At 45.4% G+C, this 20189-nt stretch overlaps 2 protein-coding genes across 2 annotated transcripts in view; both read right to left on the bottom strand.

Annotated features, from left to right (window-relative positions):
• Positions 1–10830, bottom strand: part of fasn (fatty acid synthase) — a 29128-nt gene extending 18298 nt beyond the window's left edge. Inside the window, exons 1-11 of the mRNA XM_030775151.1 lie at positions 10510–10830; positions 5661–5818; positions 4834–4986; positions 4474–4647; positions 3872–4072; positions 3274–3396; positions 2335–2450; positions 1997–2131; positions 1351–1813; positions 941–1128; positions 106–295 (exon numbers count right to left, since the gene is read on the bottom strand). Coding sequence (XP_030631011.1) covers positions 106–295; positions 941–1128; positions 1351–1813; positions 1997–2131; positions 2335–2450; positions 3274–3396; positions 3872–4072; positions 4474–4647; positions 4834–4986; positions 5661–5787 — 1870 coding nt within the window. The 5' untranslated portion in view covers positions 5788–5818; positions 10510–10830. The remainder of the gene's footprint in view (positions 1–105; positions 296–940; positions 1129–1350; positions 1814–1996; positions 2132–2334; positions 2451–3273; positions 3397–3871; positions 4073–4473; positions 4648–4833; positions 4987–5660; positions 5819–10509) is intronic.
• Positions 10831–12694: 1864 nt separating this feature from the next.
• The window catches only part of ccdc57 (coiled-coil domain containing 57), a 24039-nt gene continuing 16544 nt past the window's right edge, over positions 12695–20189 (bottom strand). Inside the window, exons 12-20 of the mRNA XM_030774289.1 lie at positions 20145–20189; positions 19208–19408; positions 18853–18909; positions 18252–18474; positions 17745–17766; positions 16507–16621; positions 16032–16143; positions 15379–15546; positions 12695–12858 (exon numbers count right to left, since the gene is read on the bottom strand). The exon at positions 20145–20189 is cut by the window's right edge and continues 56 nt beyond it. Coding sequence (XP_030630149.1) covers positions 12695–12858; positions 15379–15546; positions 16032–16143; positions 16507–16621; positions 17745–17766; positions 18252–18474; positions 18853–18909; positions 19208–19408; positions 20145–20189 — 1107 coding nt within the window. The remainder of the gene's footprint in view (positions 12859–15378; positions 15547–16031; positions 16144–16506; positions 16622–17744; positions 17767–18251; positions 18475–18852; positions 18910–19207; positions 19409–20144) is intronic.

The raw sequence follows: 20189 nt of genomic DNA, 5'->3' as shown, positions 1-20189 counted from the left end.
TGCAATAATGGTGACAGAAAGCCTCAGTAAGTGACTTCAAGGCCAACTGATGCTGTGCAGTGGATGCGGTTGCTAAAGAGACAGTCCGCCGGCTTGCGCCCTTACCCACGGCGGCCATGCCCCCCGCGGGCAGGTTGGCCTCTTTGATACAGCGCCCTCTCCAGTAGGCAGCCAGGATAGCCTCAGCGTGACTGAGAGAGCCATCAGCATAGCCACATGCCAGCTCGCCCACAGAGTGACCCACGATACCGTCCGGTCTCAAACCCATCTTCTGAAGCATGTCGATCTGAGCGATCTGGATTCATGACACACATAAATCAACATCATCAACTTCCATTAGAACTAAGAGCGGTTGGTGCTTTGACATCAGGTATGCTCTACTCCAGGTTTAGACAGAATCTCAGTAAGTTTTGGACTGATGTACGGCACTGACAACCAGTATCAAATTATAACGCAATCTTGCTGGCGGATGTTGAAAACAGGCCAATCAATAAAAATCTAGGTACAGCCAGTTAGAAATGCAATGACTCATTTTGCAATTTAGTCATTTTGCAATGCTGATATAGTATGTTAATGAGTACATGCTATGACCCTGAAAAACGACATGTCACCAACCCTCAGCCAGTCATAACCACACCACTCATTACCACATCAACAGCACAGGGCAACACACTACAGGAGAGGACAGTCTAGGCTCAACAAAGCAGTTATAATGCTCAGAACCAGAGGCTCCACTGTTTCAGATAAAATGCAACATTGTATTGCAACATTCTATTAGAATGCACACAACATTCTGAAGCTTCCTCTGACTGTAGTGTAACTCTCCTCAGTTCTAAAGCTTCCACTATGACATCACGAAACTCTCTCCCTGGTGTACTTTTCCTAGGTGACATTGGGAGATGCAAGCTGTGTTTGTGTGTGTGTGTGTGTGTGTGTGTACCTGGATGGCTGCCAGGCCCACAAAAGCATGGACAGTGTCCTCGAAGGTGGTTTCATCTGCCTCCATCAGCAGGCGCGATACACACAGACCTGTGTCCTTCAGAGCCACGTCTGAACGCTGGATGGACTCACGGAATTCCTGCAGCTGCATCAGAGTGCGACCCATCCCCGCCCACTGCGTGCCCATGCCTGAGAGAAAACAGTAAATAAAATCAACCCAAATAAACAACATCACCCCCAATAAGTCACACAGACACACATGTACACGTACATGCACTTTCCTTTCAACTTTCCTTTCACTTTATATTGAACTACAACCTAAATCCTTCCTCAGTTCTCACTAGCTTTGTCAAGATTCACAAGCAAATGTTCGTCACAACTCAGCCTTTAATAAGATCCAGTCACACCCACCTGAGCAGATGTACCAGAGGGGCCTGGGTGTAGGCTGGGCTTGCTGGACCTCTGTGGCATCAGCCTGGGCACCCAGCAGAGCGTAGCCCCTGTAGGGCATACTGGCAGTGGGCACGTTTGACACCTCGTTCAGCAGGGCCAGGAAGCTGGGGTCCTGAACGTGCTCCTTGCTCTTCTGGAGGAGAAAACCGACAGCCTCCTCCGTGCGTCCGCACGCCTGCAGGAGTCTGGGTACGGGGAGAGGAGCAGAGGAGGCGGAGGGCCTGGGCCCCGGGGGTCGGAGGATCACGTGAACGTTGGAGCCACCAAAACCGAAGGAGTTGATGCCGACGATGCCCCCGCGGACGGGGATGGGCTCGGACACGACTCGGACGCGCCCGTCGGTCAAGGCGGGAATGTCTGGGTTCGGATCGTTGAAGTGGATGTTGGGAGCCCATACGCCGTGTTCCAGAGATAGGACGACCTGGAGAAAGACAGAGAGATTACAACCACCATCTCAAAACACTAACCAGTAAATAATCTTAAAAGGCGATTACAGGAGATTTAGTGAGGCAGGAGGAGAATGATTTTGAGGCAAAATAAAAAAAAAAAAAATCAGTCAAATTGTAAAATTCTGCTGTAAAAAAAAACCCCAATGATATTTCACCTTGGCAAGAGCTGCCAGGCCAGAGGCGGGCTCAGGATGGCCCATGTTGGATTTGGTCGAGCCAATCAGCAAAGGCTCTCGCTTTGATTGGCAGAAGACACTGACAATGCCGTTCACTTCCTGTGGGTCTCCAACCTGGAAAAAAAAAAAAAAAAAAAAAGCGTTTTCCACAGTGTTTAGTGTCAAGGAGAATGGTCTAATCCATTCTTACTGTTTGAGGAAAACAACCACAAGTCTCTGTGTGTGTCTGTGCGTATATATCCAGCTGACAGGATAGTGGACCTTGATGTGTACATATACATGTGCATGTAAGATCGTGTGTGTATGTGTGGACTGACCTTGGTGCCGGTACCATGAGCCTCTACATATTCCACTTCCTCTGGCGAGATGTTGGCCTCCTGATAGAGAGAACGAACCAGACGCTGCTGCATCTCACCTGATGGGAATGTCACACCTTGAGAGTGACGGAGAGAGAGAGAGACATCAGACACACCATTCCTTCACCACAGCCAACATTTTCCTGAATATTGCTACGGTAAGGCCTTCTGTTTGACGTGTCAGTGTATGAGAGGCGCTTCAAACTTAAAAAAAAAAAAAAAGAACCAGCCTTTCATGTTCTAGCATCACGGCTCACTGGGGATTAGCCAGATCACATCAAATTGAAACAGACAGTCAGGGGAATTTTCAGAAGACGCCTAGATTCTTTAGAAACTCCAAACCCGCCTGAGAATGTCTCTTAACACCGAGTAACTGTACCGGACCTGCAGTATGAAAACAGGAAACTGCGGACACATCTGTACCAAAGCTACTGTGAATGTCAAAGTCATAATGAGTGGGGCAGGTCATCCAATGTACCATTGTGACAACCTGCCTGCGTGTGTGCGCGCGCGCGTTGGACCACTTAAGAGCTGTGCATGTATTTATAGCTGAGAGAGAGCTATTTGAGCGAGAGGTCCAACCAGAGTTCCTGGGTCACCTGTCTCCCTAGTTTAGCCAGGCACATGACAGACACACAGCAGCGCTGGTATCTGGAAGCTTCATGCGCTACATCTGAATCTGAAACCCCCCTCCCCTCTACTCTGGCATGTTTAGCAACAGTGCTGGTGAATGTGTGGCAAGAGGGACTGGGGCAAAGGGCACTGGCAGAGATGCCCAGTCCACCAAGATCAACCTTCTCTGTTACTATAACCCGCCCTGCTCTACAACGGCCTGTGAGAATCCATTCACAGACAGGGCCAGACACCGAGGCCAGGAGAGGAGAGGAGAGGAGGACAGACCTTGCTCCTTGTAGCCGTCCGTGTTGTTCCCGGCGTTGAGGACTGTGGCGTAAACCCTCTTGGCGATGGACCTCTTGGTCAACAGCACCGCCACAGCGGCTTCAGAACGACAGTAGCCGTTTCCTGAGAGACAACACAGCCACAGATATGAATACGGCACAGAGACGGTCACGGCAATGACAATATCATACACTGTCTCAAATATGGCAGCGACACCAGCACAGGCATAATGTTAGGATACATTGTATCAAATGTATTACTGATACTGGAAAGGAGATGTGTTAGGATACACTGTGTCAAACATAATATGGATACTAGAAATAGAACTTTGTGAGGATACATTGTATCAAATTTAATATTGATACTGCTAAAGGAAATACATGAGGATGTATTGTATCAAATTTAATATTGACACTGCTGAAGGAAACAAGTGAGGATGCATTGTACCAAATGTGGTTTTAATATTGGCAGATGAAAGGCATATGAGAGTGTATTTGATAAGGAGGGGACTGCCAGAGTGTCAGCGTGCTACACATAGAAGAGATTTGAACGATCTTTCACGTATGAGATTAAATGAAAATATTAAGAATGAAAGTACCTGACGCGTCGAAAGACTTGCAGGTGCCATCTGGACTGAGCATGCCCAGTTTCATGAACTGGACAGACGTGTTGGGTTTAAGGAGCAGGTTAACTCCGCCCACCAGGGCTGCATCACACTGGCCATGACGAATGGCGTTGAAAGCGTTTTCCAGAGCCAAGAGACTGGATGAACACGCAGTATCAATGGCCGTACTGGGACCTAAATACACACAGCACAAACACACAACAGATACACACAAAGTTCAAATACTTACATGGCTAATATTGTTCAGACTACCTGAACGTCTAATGACAATGTTTACACTTGGTAAATAAAATGAATTCTTTTCCCTCCATGCTGAAAACCCATCTTGCACTGAAACCCATAAAAGCTATTTAACCGTCATTAGACATAAAACTGAATGACACATGATTTTTCTACAGGCAAGTTCATAACAAACTCATTCAGTTCATACCGGCCACCACAACACCCCCGACATTGCACCGTGTGACGTAAGTCGAAGACAGAGAGAGCCAGTGGGAGCATTATTCAACCACTCAAAACACACGTCTTTCAGAGCCATGGTAGGAACACTCCGGGCACCAAGTCGCCAAGCGTACCGTTGAAGTCGAAGAAGTAGGAGAGTCTGTTGGCAAACATGGCACGTTGGCATCCCGTCATACTGTATCCCAGCAGTTCCTCCGGGTCTCTGCTGAAGGCCTCGCCAGCCTCTGAGCCGCTCACGCCAATGTAGACGCCAGTCTTAGTGCCACGCATGGACACTGGGTTTATACCTGTCAGAAACGCATGCATGCACACACACACACACACACCAATTATTGAAATGATGATGTACAAACCTTACAAAAGCCACCAAAAAAAAAAATTACAGAAATGTCAAAGTGTTTGGTAAAACGGACGTTGGAGGTTTCAGACTGACACGGTGTTTGATGCAGAGTTCTGCAGCGTGTCTCTCTCACCTCCGTCAACGATGGCCTCGTAAGAGATCTCCAGCATCAGCCTGAGCTGAGGGTCCATGGTGTGGGCCTGTTTGGGGTGCACGCCGAAAAAGGCGGCGTCAAATCTGTCGATCTCTTTGAGTTTGCCGTTTCTGCGGGGAAGGCCATAGAGACCTGGGGAAGGCAGGTGTTTACAGTGTTGTTACACGGGGAAGACAGAGCGCGTCAAAATCAGGCATTACCCCATAAAGCGAGGTTATTCGGTTGGCTGAATCAGTTCACAATCATTCTCACGACTGTACTGCAGTCAAACTACAGCCCTACTGTCAAGCTACTGTCAACCAGCAGCACCCCTGCCGAACAACCCTGGCCTCTCAACATTCACCAATATTCATTTGACTAACGGAAGAAAATGTGCCCGGTGGGATACTCCACAGGTTTCCACATCAAAGTCTACCCCTCTCTCTCTGCACACACACACACTCTATAAGCCTATTCCCAGCTTTGGTGCATCAGTGTGAACATTAGGCGGTTGCTAGGAAGCGAGAGAAAAAGAAGCTTTCAGAGGAGGACAAACTCAGCTGAAACCACTGCAGAGCAGCTGCCAGAGGAGGCAAGGAGGGCAGGAGCACAAAGACACCTCACACACACACACACACACACACACACACACTCTCTCTGAATTGTATTCATTCAAGCATGACACTGTTATCCTACATGGGCATCACAGCAGAGATCAGACTGGCTTTTCCACTGCTGTACAGAAGACATTTACCATAAATACATAAATAAATAAATAACCAAATGAAGAGACTGGTTCTGGTTTTCTTTGCCTATCTTTGACGTACCTGGCTTCCACCGCCTGTCATCCTCTGTAACCATGTCCACTCCATTGAAGAGGTTTTCCCAGAATTCTTCCAAGTTGTTAGACTCCGGCAGTCGACCCGAAATTCCAGCTATTACAATATCCTCCATACTGAGGGGGCGGGGGGGGGCGCAAAGGCTTCTGTCAGAGACGAGACACACATTCAGAGAACAGGCCACCCATTAACACTCCCTCAACACACACACACGCTGCCAGCCACTCTTACACTAGAGTAGTGTGTCAGTCCCATTCTAAATCAAGGCGGTGTCTGAGGGGCACTGAGTTCGCCCAGCCATGGAGGAGAGGGAAGGGGCCGGGGAAGAGGAGGTAGGGGCAGGGAGAGGGGGCGATGGAGAAGAGGTAGGGTAGGGGTGGGGCGGGGCAGGGGCACAGGGAGGGCTGATTTTTTTTTTTTTGGAGGAGGAGAGTAGAGACCTTCAGTTTTCCTTTCAGGGCCAAAGCATTGAGACTAATGCCTGCATGGGCACGGCCATCCAGAAAACCAGAGCAGGACTAGCATTCCTGTTCACTCTGATACACAATCAACCACCACACACAAGAGTACAAAGTGTCCCTCTGTTAAACCCCCCCCCGCCCCCTACCCCCCGGCCAAAACGAGAACAAAGGGGGTGGGATGGGTCTAAATCTTTGCACAATAGATTCCCTAGGATATTAACTTAGAAAATCATTCATTTTACATTTGAGAGTACAGTGTATTTGCCCTGCAAAGGAATGGGTTTTCCTATTTTTTAAGATTAAAGATTAGATTAAAGATTATTAATGTAACAGTAAACTAACAGTACCTGGAAGGTAGAGCCCATGTTTATTGCATTGCAACATGGTTGTGCAGCCCAGAAGGGTTCCAAACTAACTCGTATTACTAAATTCATTTGAGCCATTACCTCACCAACACCTGCATTGCTGGGATGCACATGTATTGATGTCACACTTCTGTCTAAAGCATTATGTAGAAAATGCCTTTGCATATCAAATCACAAACCTGCAGAGCAACCTTGGGGTTAACTGTCTTGTCCAAGGAAACACCAGCAGACAGCCGTCATGTTCAGGAATCAAATCCACAACACTCTGCTTATTGGGCCAGTTGTTTTACCATTAAACTGCTATCAAATCAGAATGCCTTGGTTCAAACTGATGGCTATAAGATGGTCACTCTTCACTGTGACATAGACACGCCCAATGACAGTGTGGGTGAGTCATGGGAGTAAAGCTGATTGGTTGGCGTAAGGTCGCCCTGGACAACACAGTCATGCTTTTGGACAGCGTCCCTCAACCCATTCCTGGAAGAGTCATTATCCCTAAAGGTTTCAAAGATACTTCTGTTTTATAGACAGTACTATACTGCAAAGCAAAATGTCTCACTTAACCAAACAGTCAATACAAATTAAGACTGTCCAATGTTCCTGTCTCCTCATCTACTGAACAGTTTTGAATTTTTAGCTGTGGGTTAACTAGCTAACTGGGAAATCCCTGCTTTGTGGTAAGCAAAAGGGGGCAAAAAAAAAAAAACCCACTGTCTTTAGAGGTTATCGTTACGTTGTCTTGAACAGCGTCGATCACAAATAATGGGCTGACCTGCTTCTGAGTAAACTATAACCAATAAAGGAACACATAAACTTTATATTTAGAAGCCATTATGTTTTCTGCTTTATTTTTCAAGAGAGAGGGGCAGAAACGGAGTAAATCATCTGACTTTAAGTGGATCGGTGTTCCAGTCCTTAAAAACTGTTCGCAAGGTGAACACAAGCACTGGTCATAACTTTTGAATGAGCGTTTCAATGTCGTTCTGACAACGCAACAAAAACATTGCTGCATCCAAAAATGGAAACCTAAACACGCCACAGCTGCACTTCACTGCCGCAACACAAAAAAGTTACCAGTGAGTGAGACCTCTCTACAACATCGCACAGTAGCAGCGTCTGTTAATAAAGTCACGGGAATAGCCTACTTCTGCACATTATAAATCACTTTCTGATTACTCTGAGATGCCCCTTTCGATAAAAAGTAGAAGACCAATAAGAAGCAGTCTTCCCAAAGTAGATATCATACATGTAATAAGGTTTTAAAAAACAGTATCTGTGATGATAACGGCAATAACCGTAACAGTAGTGAGCCGTGCCATAAAGCATGACTCAGTCAGCACGAGCGAGCAATCCAGCCATTCAAACTACAACGGCGGCGCGATTTGATCAAGATTCATAATCTCTGCTGGGTGTGGTTTTATTGAAACAAGGAAAGCTGGCTTTTTCTAAAAAATCGGCGGTTCCTTGTAAAAACATAAGAGTGACATTTACTTTGAACAGGTGAAGGAAAAGAGATCCTCAACAAGACAGACACACCGCAGCCTTGACCAACTGGAACATCCAAACAATAAGACTGGACATGTGCAAAACAGTTCATTAGGTGTGATTCCGAACGGAGAGGATTGTTAAACTTCAAGCTTCAGCTTGTTCAACGTCAGCATTTATCGCTTGAACACAACATGCGATAAGAGCTGACCAGTGTCAGCATTCATCCACTGACCACAACGCGGTTCAAACTGAGTCTTTTTAAGACGTGGCTCCCCACATCCTGATCATAACCTAAACTGAAACTAACTGAAGCTTAGTTTTACTACCTGCTGCACTCACTTTTTTAAAAAATTATTATTATTTCAATATTGTGATACAGCAAATAATCTCAATGCCCCTGAGTGTACTGTGCTTTCAGCCATTCAAAGACGAGACGCTGCAAACTGTTCACCGGCGTTTCTATCTACCGGTAATGTGGGCGGAGTCAGCAGTTCAACTCAAACAGGGAGGAACTAGCGCGCCACGATTACCGGGGAGGCAGGCATGAGGTGATGTACTCAGCCGACTGACACGCAACGTGCATCGGCTTGCCCCAACGTGTGTAGCCTATTTGTTAACGACAATGAGAAACAAAGGGAGAGAAAGACGCTGCTATTATATGAGTCACCAATGAAGCAGTTCCAAGATTCAATGCGTGACACAATACAACCAACAAACTGTGACAAATGCGGCATGCCTCCTACATACCACGAGATACTGACATTCGACGACGAAACCGTCTTGCTACGGGGGGAAAAAACACTCATTATGCGAGTACCCAAGTCCACACAACTTTAGCTCAAAGTTTAAACCTTTAATACGTTTTTAAAAACATAAGTGGAGTCAGAAGTCTATCAGCTTTTCGGAATTCCCTACCAAGCTTTGCTATTGTCGACAGCAACTGTGAACGATTCACTAAAGCCTTTTACTCGCTAAATGGTGCCCAACATCAACACTTGACCAGGGCGGCCGCAGCAGCAGCAGATTGAAAAAGTAAACGGATTTGAAGAGGAAGAGAGAGAGAGAGAGAGTAATCTACCTGACCCAGATCCGATGACGGATCCAGGCTTACTCATTTGATAGGATGCCAGCCGTGTCAGGCACTTCACTGTACCACAACAATCAGTGTTAACAGTAGCCTACTCACTTAAAATCTCTGATTGTCATATCCAAATAACGACAGGTTTAGGTTGGGTTTTTGAGTGGGAAACACCGCCAGAGCCCAGAAGAACTTGTTAACTTGTACGTTAGTATGTTTCAGAGTTGTCATTAACTGTGCCGACACTAAAGGCCAACACAAAACACCCACACTGATAGCAGGGAACATGTCCTTGGTTAATAGTGTTCATCGGAACCCCACACAGATAAATATTTCAGATGTATATTTTCATGGGGCTGTCGTCCGACCCTGCTGGGCCTCAAACTCACAGTGTGTTGGTTATGTGTCAAACACCATCACATGCCGGGTTTTCTCATAGAGTGGCAAATTCCTCATACCGTCTGCAGAGCTGACCGGTTATAAATGTCTCCTGACTTTGCTGTGCTCTGTCTTGGTCCAGAGGAAAGCAGCGTCTTCTGACTCTGGACGCCCAAAGTCAACGCATCGTTAAGCGCGTTATCTTTTCGAAGACTAGGCAAACATTGGCATATGCTTTCGGCTTCGCCACGAGGTCAAAGAGTTAGATTCACAGCTGCATCATCAACATTATGCAGCAGCATACTGACAAAAGTGTGTGTGTTTTTTTAAAACATCAAGCAAAGTGATTCACTTTCAAACGAATTAACGTGCACTTCACACACATCTCAGCAGCTTTACCAGCTGCGCACTAACCCACGGCGACATCTCTCAGCCTTAGCGCGTTTGTACCGCACAGCGTGTCGCCTGCCCATCATTCAGTACTTATTTTCAACGTAAAATTATGTGAATCGTATTCAGTATTCTAGGCGTATTACTATTTTGTGGTTTGTTCCTAAGTCGTAAATTGAGGATACATTCCGCAAATTCTGCTAGCCAGCTAAGTTAGCTGGCTAGGTAATATAGGCACGCGTTTTCTTGCATTAATCCATTCCGAGTGCGTCCATTTTAGCATTCCTTAAGCAGTGAATATTTCGTATCAACCTTTGTCAATTAATTACCTTTACTATTCGGAACTAAATACTAAAATTAGGTGGTGACACGTCATGATCATCATGCTTGCGACATCAATATACGGTATAATTTCGCTAGCAAGCGAACAGCTAGCCAACTGTCTAACAGCGTTTATTGCGTTTGATAAATTTGTATGAACACATTCAAATTCGTTATCCGTATTAGTAAATACAAAACAAATTTGTACAAACTGCCCAAACATGCATCTTCTTACACAAAACTGGTGCACAGGCCAGCACTCCAAATCTATAGTTACACAGTCATATCAAGTTAACATCCACGTTTACTTCACTAAATGTACAGCAAGAAAGATAAATGCATGTTTTCTCACTTACATCTGGTTAGCAGTAATATAAGGTATCCGTTAAAACCGCTTTATCCCGCGTATGAAGTTGAGCCGGGTGATGGTTGGCCTATATTCCTTTATCTGTTATCCCTTTATCTCAGCGTGTCTAGGCACCTCGGCTGAATATCGCCTGAATAAATCGTGCTCTCTCCAACTCCCCGGTCAAACCCTCTCAATTACTCTCGCTTCTTTGATTTTCTAACCCTGTTTCATTTAAATGTCTGACAAGCGCTGTGGCCACGCCACATGGGCTGACAGCTTGGCTCTTCTGTGTAGTCCAATGAGAAAGAAGGCAGGGCTGTGATGGGGTGACTTCCTAAAAAAAAAAAAAAACCGAAAACCTATCCGGAGGTTACTGAAGTTCATTCCTGAATAACTGCAGAAATGCAACATTTACTTCCTTGCTGCCTTCAAGGCCAGGGTTACTTTGCTCTGGAATCTAAACTCGGAGCGGTCTTGTCTGTCTGTTTGTCTCTGTGACTGTGTTTGTATGTCGAAATTGGTCAAGGCCAGGTGCAACACTATGTGGAGGACGGGACAACGTATTGCATGAACTATCGATTGCACGTTTTTTTTCTTTTTTTAAATGTTCTCTTCCTTCTTATTTTTTGATGAGCTCTCAGAAAACTGTCGCGCCCCGTCATTGAGAGGGGCACCACTAATGTCTTTTGTATTTTGTTGCTCGGTTAGATTTGCTTTTGAAAACCATATGTTTTTTGAAGGGGAAACTGGAGGTAGGTACACGGTTGCAGGTGTGATGGAAAAATTAAAGATTAAAAATACCGTGTTACTCTGTTAGCGTGTACATACATTCGCACAAGGCAAAGCAAATATAAAACTCCACCCTCCAAGATGGACAGAACTGTGCGATGAAAAGGCTTATCTTTGCTGCACCTGGGCAGATGATAATTATCTTGCGGAACATTCACTACAAAGTCTATTAATCCGAGGACAGTGGCAGTTGTAAACAGGTTGCTTTGGACAGTTGAAAACTGAAAGGAGAAACAAAATTAGCTACGGAGGATAAAATGGTGCTTGGTGTGTATTTAGGCTCAGAAAATTAGGACCGGTTAGTGATAACGTCAAGCATCGAGTAGTTTTCGTACCTAATGTTCTACGAAAACTCCAAACACGTGGGACATCCTGTGCGCACAAAATCCGACAAATTGCCAGCGAAGAACGAATGAACCAATCAGAGACTGGAGGTGTGTAAAATGATCCAATCAGAGTGAATTCAAGGGTGTTGCTAGGAGATAAGGTGACATGATTTCGATAAAGTGGGAGGACCTCTCTTTCAGACCGACAGAGTGATGTAATTGGGTGGGTTTGGCCTATTGACTGGGGGTAACTCGAGTTCAAAAAGATGCTGGGTATGCTTCCCCGTCATAACATGAAGGAAATAAAATGAATTTATCCACTCAAAATACTAGACAAAGATTGGACTTTTTCCACTAAGAAAAGTAACCAACAATTATTCAGTTGTGTTTATATGATGATAATAATTTATAAAGCATTTATTTAACAATATAATAATACTCAAGAATACTATTCATCGTCATCACATAGTGCAGAAACTCTTTTGTGTCTTGTAGTTCACTGTTAAGGCTTTTTTTTTGCTTTTTCCAGACACCGTATTCATCAGTCTTTTAAGGCCTTGAGGTCTGAAAACATAATCTGTGGTTGATCTTGTATGTAGAGTTTTAGGTTATTTATTCCTGTTGTATTCATTTGCAAAGGTTCTATCCTGTCAGCCTGTCTTTAATGTCACACTTCAGAGATTCTCTGAGCTTTTGCTGAATTATTTATAATCCCCACTGTTAGAGCAACCACCAGCGTTCAGTTATAATGGTCTGTTTACATTCAAATTCATAAACAAACAAACAGTCTCACACTTTATTATAAAAACAATACAATGGCAAAATTCATGATTTATACACATAAAAAAATACACTTTAAATAGAAACACTGACCGGTTATGGTCTGTAATGGTCTCTCTTTGAAGAGAAAAAAAAAAATTAAATATCCTTTTCATAATCTATTAATGATCACAAAGCATTGAGAAGTTGCTCTCCCAAAGACTGCTTAATTAACGTGACCATGTCAGAACGATGTCAATGTCTCCTCTTTAACGTGACCATGTCAGAACGACATGCTACTCAATGTCTCCTCTCTAATCAGTCCTTGATGTTATAGTTTCTTATCTTCACCGCGTTCCCAGGGGGGCGTGTCTTTTTCACAGGCTCAGATAAGGGCTTTGTCGGTTTCTTCCTTTCTTGGAAAGCAGCTTTGAGACCCTGCACTTCAACCTGAGCTCCTGAGTCCGGTGCTGTCCCTTCCACTCCGGTCCTGTTCGCCGCCCCCCCGCCAGCCGGTTCTGTCCGCAAGATAAGATGTACAGTCAGAAACATCACTTACACCTGCAGTGCACAAAGCTGGCCACAATTAAATATCAAACGAAAAGGAAATTTCACATACTGAATAGAAGCAGTAACTTTTCTGGAATTTTGTTACGTGTACAGAAAAGATCTGCCTTAGATGTTGCACGCTGGTAAACATTCATCCAATTACTGGACATTTACAATAGGAGTGAGAGATGGCACCATGCATTGTGTAGTAAACTGTGTGCAATCAAATGTCTCCCAATGTGCTTTAATTAAGCAGTAAACTGTGAAAGGGCCAGTGCACAGTGGTGCTTTGTTACTTTATAGCTTCATTCTCACTGACACGAACTCAGGATTGAAGATCGCTGGAGGGGCGCCATTCCCCCCCCCCCCCCCCCCCCCCCCCCCCCCCCCCCCCCCCCCCCCCCCCCAAAAAAGCACACGCTCTCCTGAACCTCTGCCCTTAGGATTCCCTGCTCATCTATGCAGAGCACCCTCTCAGTGTCCAGTATCATGGATTTACAGCACAGGGTTAAATCTGAGGAACTCAGATGTGAGTGCTAAGACATTCTCAGACAAACACACAACGCCGAAAGAGATCAAGTATGGTCAGCCATACGGGAACAAAACACGTGAGTCAACTACGCACGTGTGAGTGTGTCTCTGAATATGCGTACAAACGTATTCTAGCACAGCTTCCAGAACATTCTTATTTATAAAATACGCTTGAACAAATCGCACTTGTTCACTTGACACATGATAATGATGTTCCTCTGTAAGAGATGTTCAAATCTTTATTCTCTCGGGGTAAGTTTTAAGCTGCCGTAGAGCTGAAAAGGTCTTCAGGTACAAGAGCGAGGTGTGTGGGGTTGACAGAGGCCTGTGAAGCAATGTCGACCCGGACTCCACAGCTGTAACCTTCCAGGGTTGCATGGTGTCAGATTAGCCCATGCTCACAGCCTGTTGCAAACTCATTTGGGTCCGGTCCTAGACACACAGAAACCAAAGCCAACCGGCCAACCAGCATACCTGTGCCCAGATGTGCCAAGCCAGCCCAGTCTGATGTTGCAAATGATGACTGAGATTACAGAAAGTTGAATCAGAGGTAAATCTGATAGGACATCGGGTCTGAGTGTGTCGACACAGTACACTTTATAGATGTCATTTGCTGGGCACTCGTTAGAGAGGAAATCTGTCTCCACTAACCATTCAATGTTAAAATGATTTCTATGGCCCAGAAAAACTCTCCAAAACCAAAGAAAATAAGAGACAACACAAGCTTCACAGTTTCTCATACAGTGAATGGAGCTCACGACACATCGAAAACAAACAAAAAAGGTTGTTGGGGAATTATCAACTCATGTTAAAGCATCTTCTCTTTAAAACAAAGAAAGAGAAAGCAAAAAAGATGTAGACCTCACATACACTCTCTGTAATACCCTAACTCTGATGACTTCAGAGACAGACTTTGTAATCTTAAACCAGAAGTTTTTCTTGCGTGCCTGCACGCTTTGGGAATCAATCCAAACTGGTTTATTGAGAACGGATTAGTTGCAGGAGGAATAGTGAGGGTGAGGTTGTGAAACCTGTCTGACTGGGAGACTCTCTCTGGAACATGCAGTGCGTGGTCATAGGTTGCGTGAACCCTGTCCTTGAGGCTGGTATTGCAGCTCTGCTGTGTGTCTGTCTCTCTGACTATCTCTCTGTACTTTATACGGTAGCTTCGCTCCATCGCCTGAGCACGCTGCAGACAGATGGTCTGTGGATTCAGACCTCTGTTAGAAATGCAGTGAGACCGTGTGCATGTTTGGTATGACTCATAATAACCTTTTCAGCACACGTCTGGGGTTTGTTCTAGTGCTTGTGAAGAAGGTTATTCAACTCTTTTCTCTCACGTAGAGGATTTATTGCTGACAGGTTTCTATCTGGCATCAATTTCCCCCCCCCGGGTAAGAGTTATGAGTTTTAAAATCCCATACTTTCATTACCTGTTTATAGTTATTCCTTCCCTGGTTGCACTATACTGCACATTCATAAGGTTAATGTACCTTATAGCTCTGTTATCGAGAGAGCCACCGGGTACACTCATGTGGGACAAACGGCAGAGCAACCAAAGCCTGCTGCTAGACTGTACTTACAACCAGTTTCGATTATTACATTCATTTCTCTTTTATACGATTTCCTCATGATAAGACAGGGAGTGATGTAATCAAATTCTTCACCTGATTTAATGCCACTTACGTTCTTACCACATTAATCTCTTTCCACACACATCACCTTTATTTTCATAACTGTTCATACTCATGTAGTGTATTTAACATGCGCTGTATATCCCCAGCCTATGAGAATGCAGCCCTGAGTCTTACGAGCCCTGCTGATCCAGACTGAGCATGTGCAGCAGGAGCAGCGAGTGAGTCTAGGTTAAAAGGGCGAATGCGATGGATTATTTGGCAATCACGCGGCCCCCGGGGACCAGCCCTCACCTCTGGCCTCATGGTCACTTGGCGTGAGGATGGAGGGACTCCAGCCTCTGTCCAGCATCTGCCAAACATCACGCAGACTCTCATCCGTTCCCGCTGAGCTGGAGAGGAGGCGCGTGATGCCTCCGGACTGGTCCAGGGCTGGAGGGGTGTTCTCCTTACTGCCTGAGCACTTGGGGTGGTGAGAGGGGAGAAAAGAGAGGTGTCAGGATGCAAAGGGGGGGGAGGGGGGGGACCAGTAATTTGGAAAAGGTCTTTTCAGTGTAATACTCTAATGCCTAAGGCAGGTAGACAGAGATGCATCAAGTCTTTTTTTCTTTGTGAAAAACAACATGGAAAACTTTAAAGTAAGCAGGCAATATTTTAAAAAAACATTTATGAGTCCAGTGCCTAGGCTAATGAGGAGAGGAAGGGTTCCAACACCACATTAATCCTAATTATTTAAAGAGGCTGTCTTCACAGAGTTACACCAAGGTATAAGGAGGCCAAAGAAGTTGTCGCAGTGAAGCTTCAAAAAGTTTTATGATAAACTGCAGAGGAAATCATGAGGAAACACTTAATGTGTGCTAAAAAAGGACGTCTGGGTTGTAAGACGTGCTTAGAGTTGAATCAGAGGTGTAATGCATGTCAGAGTGAAACCTCAGGTGGACGGTGATCTCTGGTCGGCGGGTCCCAGGGCTCGCCACTCTCGTTGTCTGACAGCCCAGCCCGTACGATCACGGCTCGCCTCTTACGCTCATCCCTCTGGGCGAACTGGAGCTCCTACAGAAAAACAAAAACCCAAAAACCATAACAGCTAAAGAGAGAGAGAGAGAGAGAGAGAGAGAGAGAGAGAGAGAGAGAGGGAGAAGGAATTTTAGGGGATAGAATCTCAGAGCTATGGAGCTTAAGCTGTTAAGACTTGAAGATGCACAATATTTTCACACAAGGGAAATGTTGAGCACTGACTTTGGCGCCCTCTAGTGTTTTGTCTAAAGTGATGCAGAATGCACAGACAGTTCTGTTTTAGAAATAGTTCCTGTTATTTTAACATCTTACATGTTCTACAGCTCTGGATAAAATATCTGTAGGTCATTAATCTGTTGCTGTGAGGTTAGACCTGACTGTCTTTCTGGCCGGAGTCACCTGTGAGGTCAGCTGATACTGAAGTCTCTCCAGGGCAGACAGACGACCCCCAGGCTGGTTGTCAGACAGAGGTTTAGAGAGACCCATCTGTGCATCACATGGTTCAGAGGCTGAGCTGAATCTGGCTCCACCTTCATAATGTCCAGAAACTGATCAATACAATCACAGAGATATTCAGAATGAGAATTGGTACAGGCAGGGAGTCCTAAAATACACAAGCAAGAAATGACCATGTTTAATTACACCTCCAGACAGCACAACTGTTACAAAATGAAGGCCGGACGTCGAGAGGGAACTTTTAACTTCTCTAAAATTCATCACCCTGCACTCTCAGATGAAGCAGTGTCTCATAATCGTAATCAGCTGATCAGGTGAATCAGGGGAGCATGCACAGATCTCAGAGGAGAATAATGACTGGTTAGGGAGGAACCAAGGACAGACATTAGAAACACTGTGTCTGTATTCCTCATGGGGAACAGGTACACCGAATCTTGACAATACTGTTCATTGTAAAAGCCCTAATTCAGTGTCTCTTAGCTCCAGTACTGGAGACCCACTAGACGTTTTGGTTCATTTCTATCACCGTCTTCTCTGGCTGAAGAATCCAACGCTTCGGTAATCAGTAGACAAACTGAGTTATCAGGTGCGATAATGCTTGACTAGAGCTTAATGTGTGATGTCTGCTGGGTCCCCTGGACTGAACCACTGGTCCAAAGGACACGGGCCCTAAAGCGTGAACACGGCATGTTCACACGTCCTTTCCCAAGTAACTCAAGAGATCTGTAAAGATGTTCTGCTGACGAACACTGCATCTCAGCCACAGATGGGAGTGTTGATGAGCTAGATTATGTGGTACGACACATGGAGCATCCCCAGGTGACAGGCGCTTCCTGTGTCTGAGACAGAGCCTGTGAACTGAGCCTGCAATCGTTAGCCCACAAATAAACCGGAGAGTGGTGGATTTCCGGAGGCAGGAGAGAGACAGTCTGAGCGTTTGCGTTTCTCCGCCGACAGCCGTACAAACGATTCCCTAATCTCACAGTAAACAGACATGCATCAGCTCACTGAGACGGAAGATCAACACGCCGCCGAGGGACCGAATTACGCACGTTGGCCCTCTGTATCCATCCACATCAGAGAAAAATAGACCTCAACTAAAATCCTTCCCCTGCACAACACTTACAGTGAGGAGCTCTGTTTCCTTTGACGGTTAAATTAGTGAGCATCGCACGTACAACTCAGAGACAGAATGTTTCATATCTGCCTGTTAAGACATACAGTGCTCTCCGTTAATGAAAATGACAGAGTTCAGAACAGTTATAGGTGGACCTGAACACATCTGGTACCGCTCATTATCCGGCTCGGCCTCTGTGGAACATATGAAGCAATAGACGGGAACCACACACAGAAACTTCACTGAATCAGCCTGTACAGATAACAGTCCCACTTAGACTTTATTTTCGAAATGGTGGCAATTTCAAAAATTAGGCTACATGGCTTCCGTTCACAGATAACTTGATTTTGCCACAGAGAGAGAGAGAGAGAGAGAGAGAGAGAGAGAGAGAGAGCGGGGGCTAATTATGTTGTATGCTCTCTTGTTCAACAAAGTCAATAATGATCAAAGCCAAAAATGTAACTAAATGTGTACATCAGTGCCTGTCTTGTTGTATAAAATGTGACTAAAGGTAAATGGGTTTGTTTTTTTTTTTCGGTTCTGAATGATGATGTTTATAAAGGTTCGGTACCGTCTAGGCCTGTCTGGGCCAGCTGGGCCCGGAGTCTGTTTCCCATCTCGATGAGCTGCTGTTTGTCTCGGCTCAGACGGGAGATCATCCGCGCCGCCTGTCTGAGTTTTGATTGGAGGAGAGGGGCGTCGACCTCGGGGGCCACGCCCCCTTTCCCTTCCCGCGACAAAAGCTGCTGCCGCAGACGCAGCGTCTCCTCCTGCAGCTGCTTTACCATCTCACTCTGAGTGTGAGAGAGAGAGAGAGAACGACAGAATGACAGAGAGAGAGAGAACGACAGAACAACAGAGAGAGAGAGAGAAAACAGAGAGAGAGAGAAAGAGACGGAGAGAGAGGGAGAGAGATATGTTTGAGACCCTCTACAATCAAATCATTTTAATTACAAAAAATAATTTTATGATCATTGCTGCCACTGGTCTTGTGTTACTGTAAGTTTTCAGACTGCACACAGAATGGGAGCGTAAACTGTTACGAATGGACTGGTCTCACTACTGGTCTGCTACTGTATGTATTCAGGATGACATGTGGGTAGCTCTGCTCACTACTGGTCTCAGGTTCCTGTAAACTCTCTGACACTGAATAGGCACAGTCATTGTTTTACCTGCTGTAGAACCACAGGCTCCCTCCTGCTGGCAATGTCCAGCTTCAGTGCAGACACCTGTCCATCCACAGATCACATCATTACAAAACACGCTTCACTGAATCACAGGCATTTTCTCTAGAAGCTAATCTACGCCTGAGAAAAAATAAACAGTTCATTTCTATAAAATTACCTGGAAGTGTCAGTAGAAATGAAGTATGGAAATCTTAGAACACATTGTGTTGTCTGTCCCCTTTTCTGTTTGCTTAGTTTCTCAATCAGTGGTTGCATGTCGATGGGGCAGGTGAAACTCAGTTAAACAGTTATGGATGACAAACAGTCACTAGACTTATCTGATAACATAAGTCACACCTACCTGGTTACCGAGGGCAACAGTTTCCAGGTTATGGAGGACACTGCCCTTCTGATACTCCTCTGCTTCTCTCCTCACCTCCTCCAGCTCCATCTCTACAGCTGCCAATCTCTGCCTTAGCCCCGCCTCCTCAGCTGCCCAACCCCTCCTCTGATTGGCCAGTTCCAGGCGCAGCCCCTCACTCTCAAGCTGTTTAGAGTGACACTGGAAGGAGAGACAGGGAGAATGAGCCAGACTGTGTACTACAGCCCACAGTGTGGGTCTAGTGTCTACTGTATTAATATGTTCATTAGTGTTTTAGTAATGACCGATTTAAACACTCAAAAGTGCACCCTGTATGGATTAGACAAGGTGTAGAGAGCTGAAGTGTTCTCACAAATGTTCTTAAAAGTAATGGGGATGAGAAAAAGGGCTATGGGAGAAATATACAGGACGTCTAACAGTGAATCACATCTTTCACTGATACAGTGCAACAGTACCCAGCACATCTCAACACTGGTACTGTAATCTGTCCTCATACAGAGAGATTTCATGTACATTGCACAACTCACAGTACCTCAATACATCACAGAGACAACGAAGGGACATTGAACAGAGTTCTAACGTGACTTGAAAACATTTCACGTGAGTTCATAGCATCTGTGGTTCTGAAGAGAACACTATGCAGTGCCTGTGTCTATTGCACTGAGTAAAGCAGTAATCAACCACACTGACTGAGTGGGTAATCATCAAACAGTTTTTTAAAAAAAAAGCCTGTTTCAGCCTCTTCCTGTCTGAGGACTGAGCTAGAAGTATTAAAAACCAAATCATGGAAAACTGGAGGCTGGACAGGTACGTGTCCTGCAGCTCTGGCAGCCAATGAACAGGCAGGAAGGAAAGTCCTAAAACACAGGGCGCAAACGGGGCGCTGAGTGCAGGCTGGCACAGCGGGCACCGGTACCTGCTGAGTGAGCTGTGCCACGCACGACTCCAAGTGGGCCGACCT

The sequence above is a fragment of the Chanos chanos genome, chromosome 5, assembly GCF_902362185.1.
Source record: "Chanos chanos chromosome 5, fChaCha1.1, whole genome shotgun sequence".
Classification (NCBI taxonomy): domain Eukaryota; kingdom Metazoa; phylum Chordata; class Actinopteri; order Gonorynchiformes; family Chanidae; genus Chanos; species Chanos chanos.
Note: the sequence above shows the minus strand (reverse complement) of the source record. Positions and strands in the feature narration are given on the sequence as shown.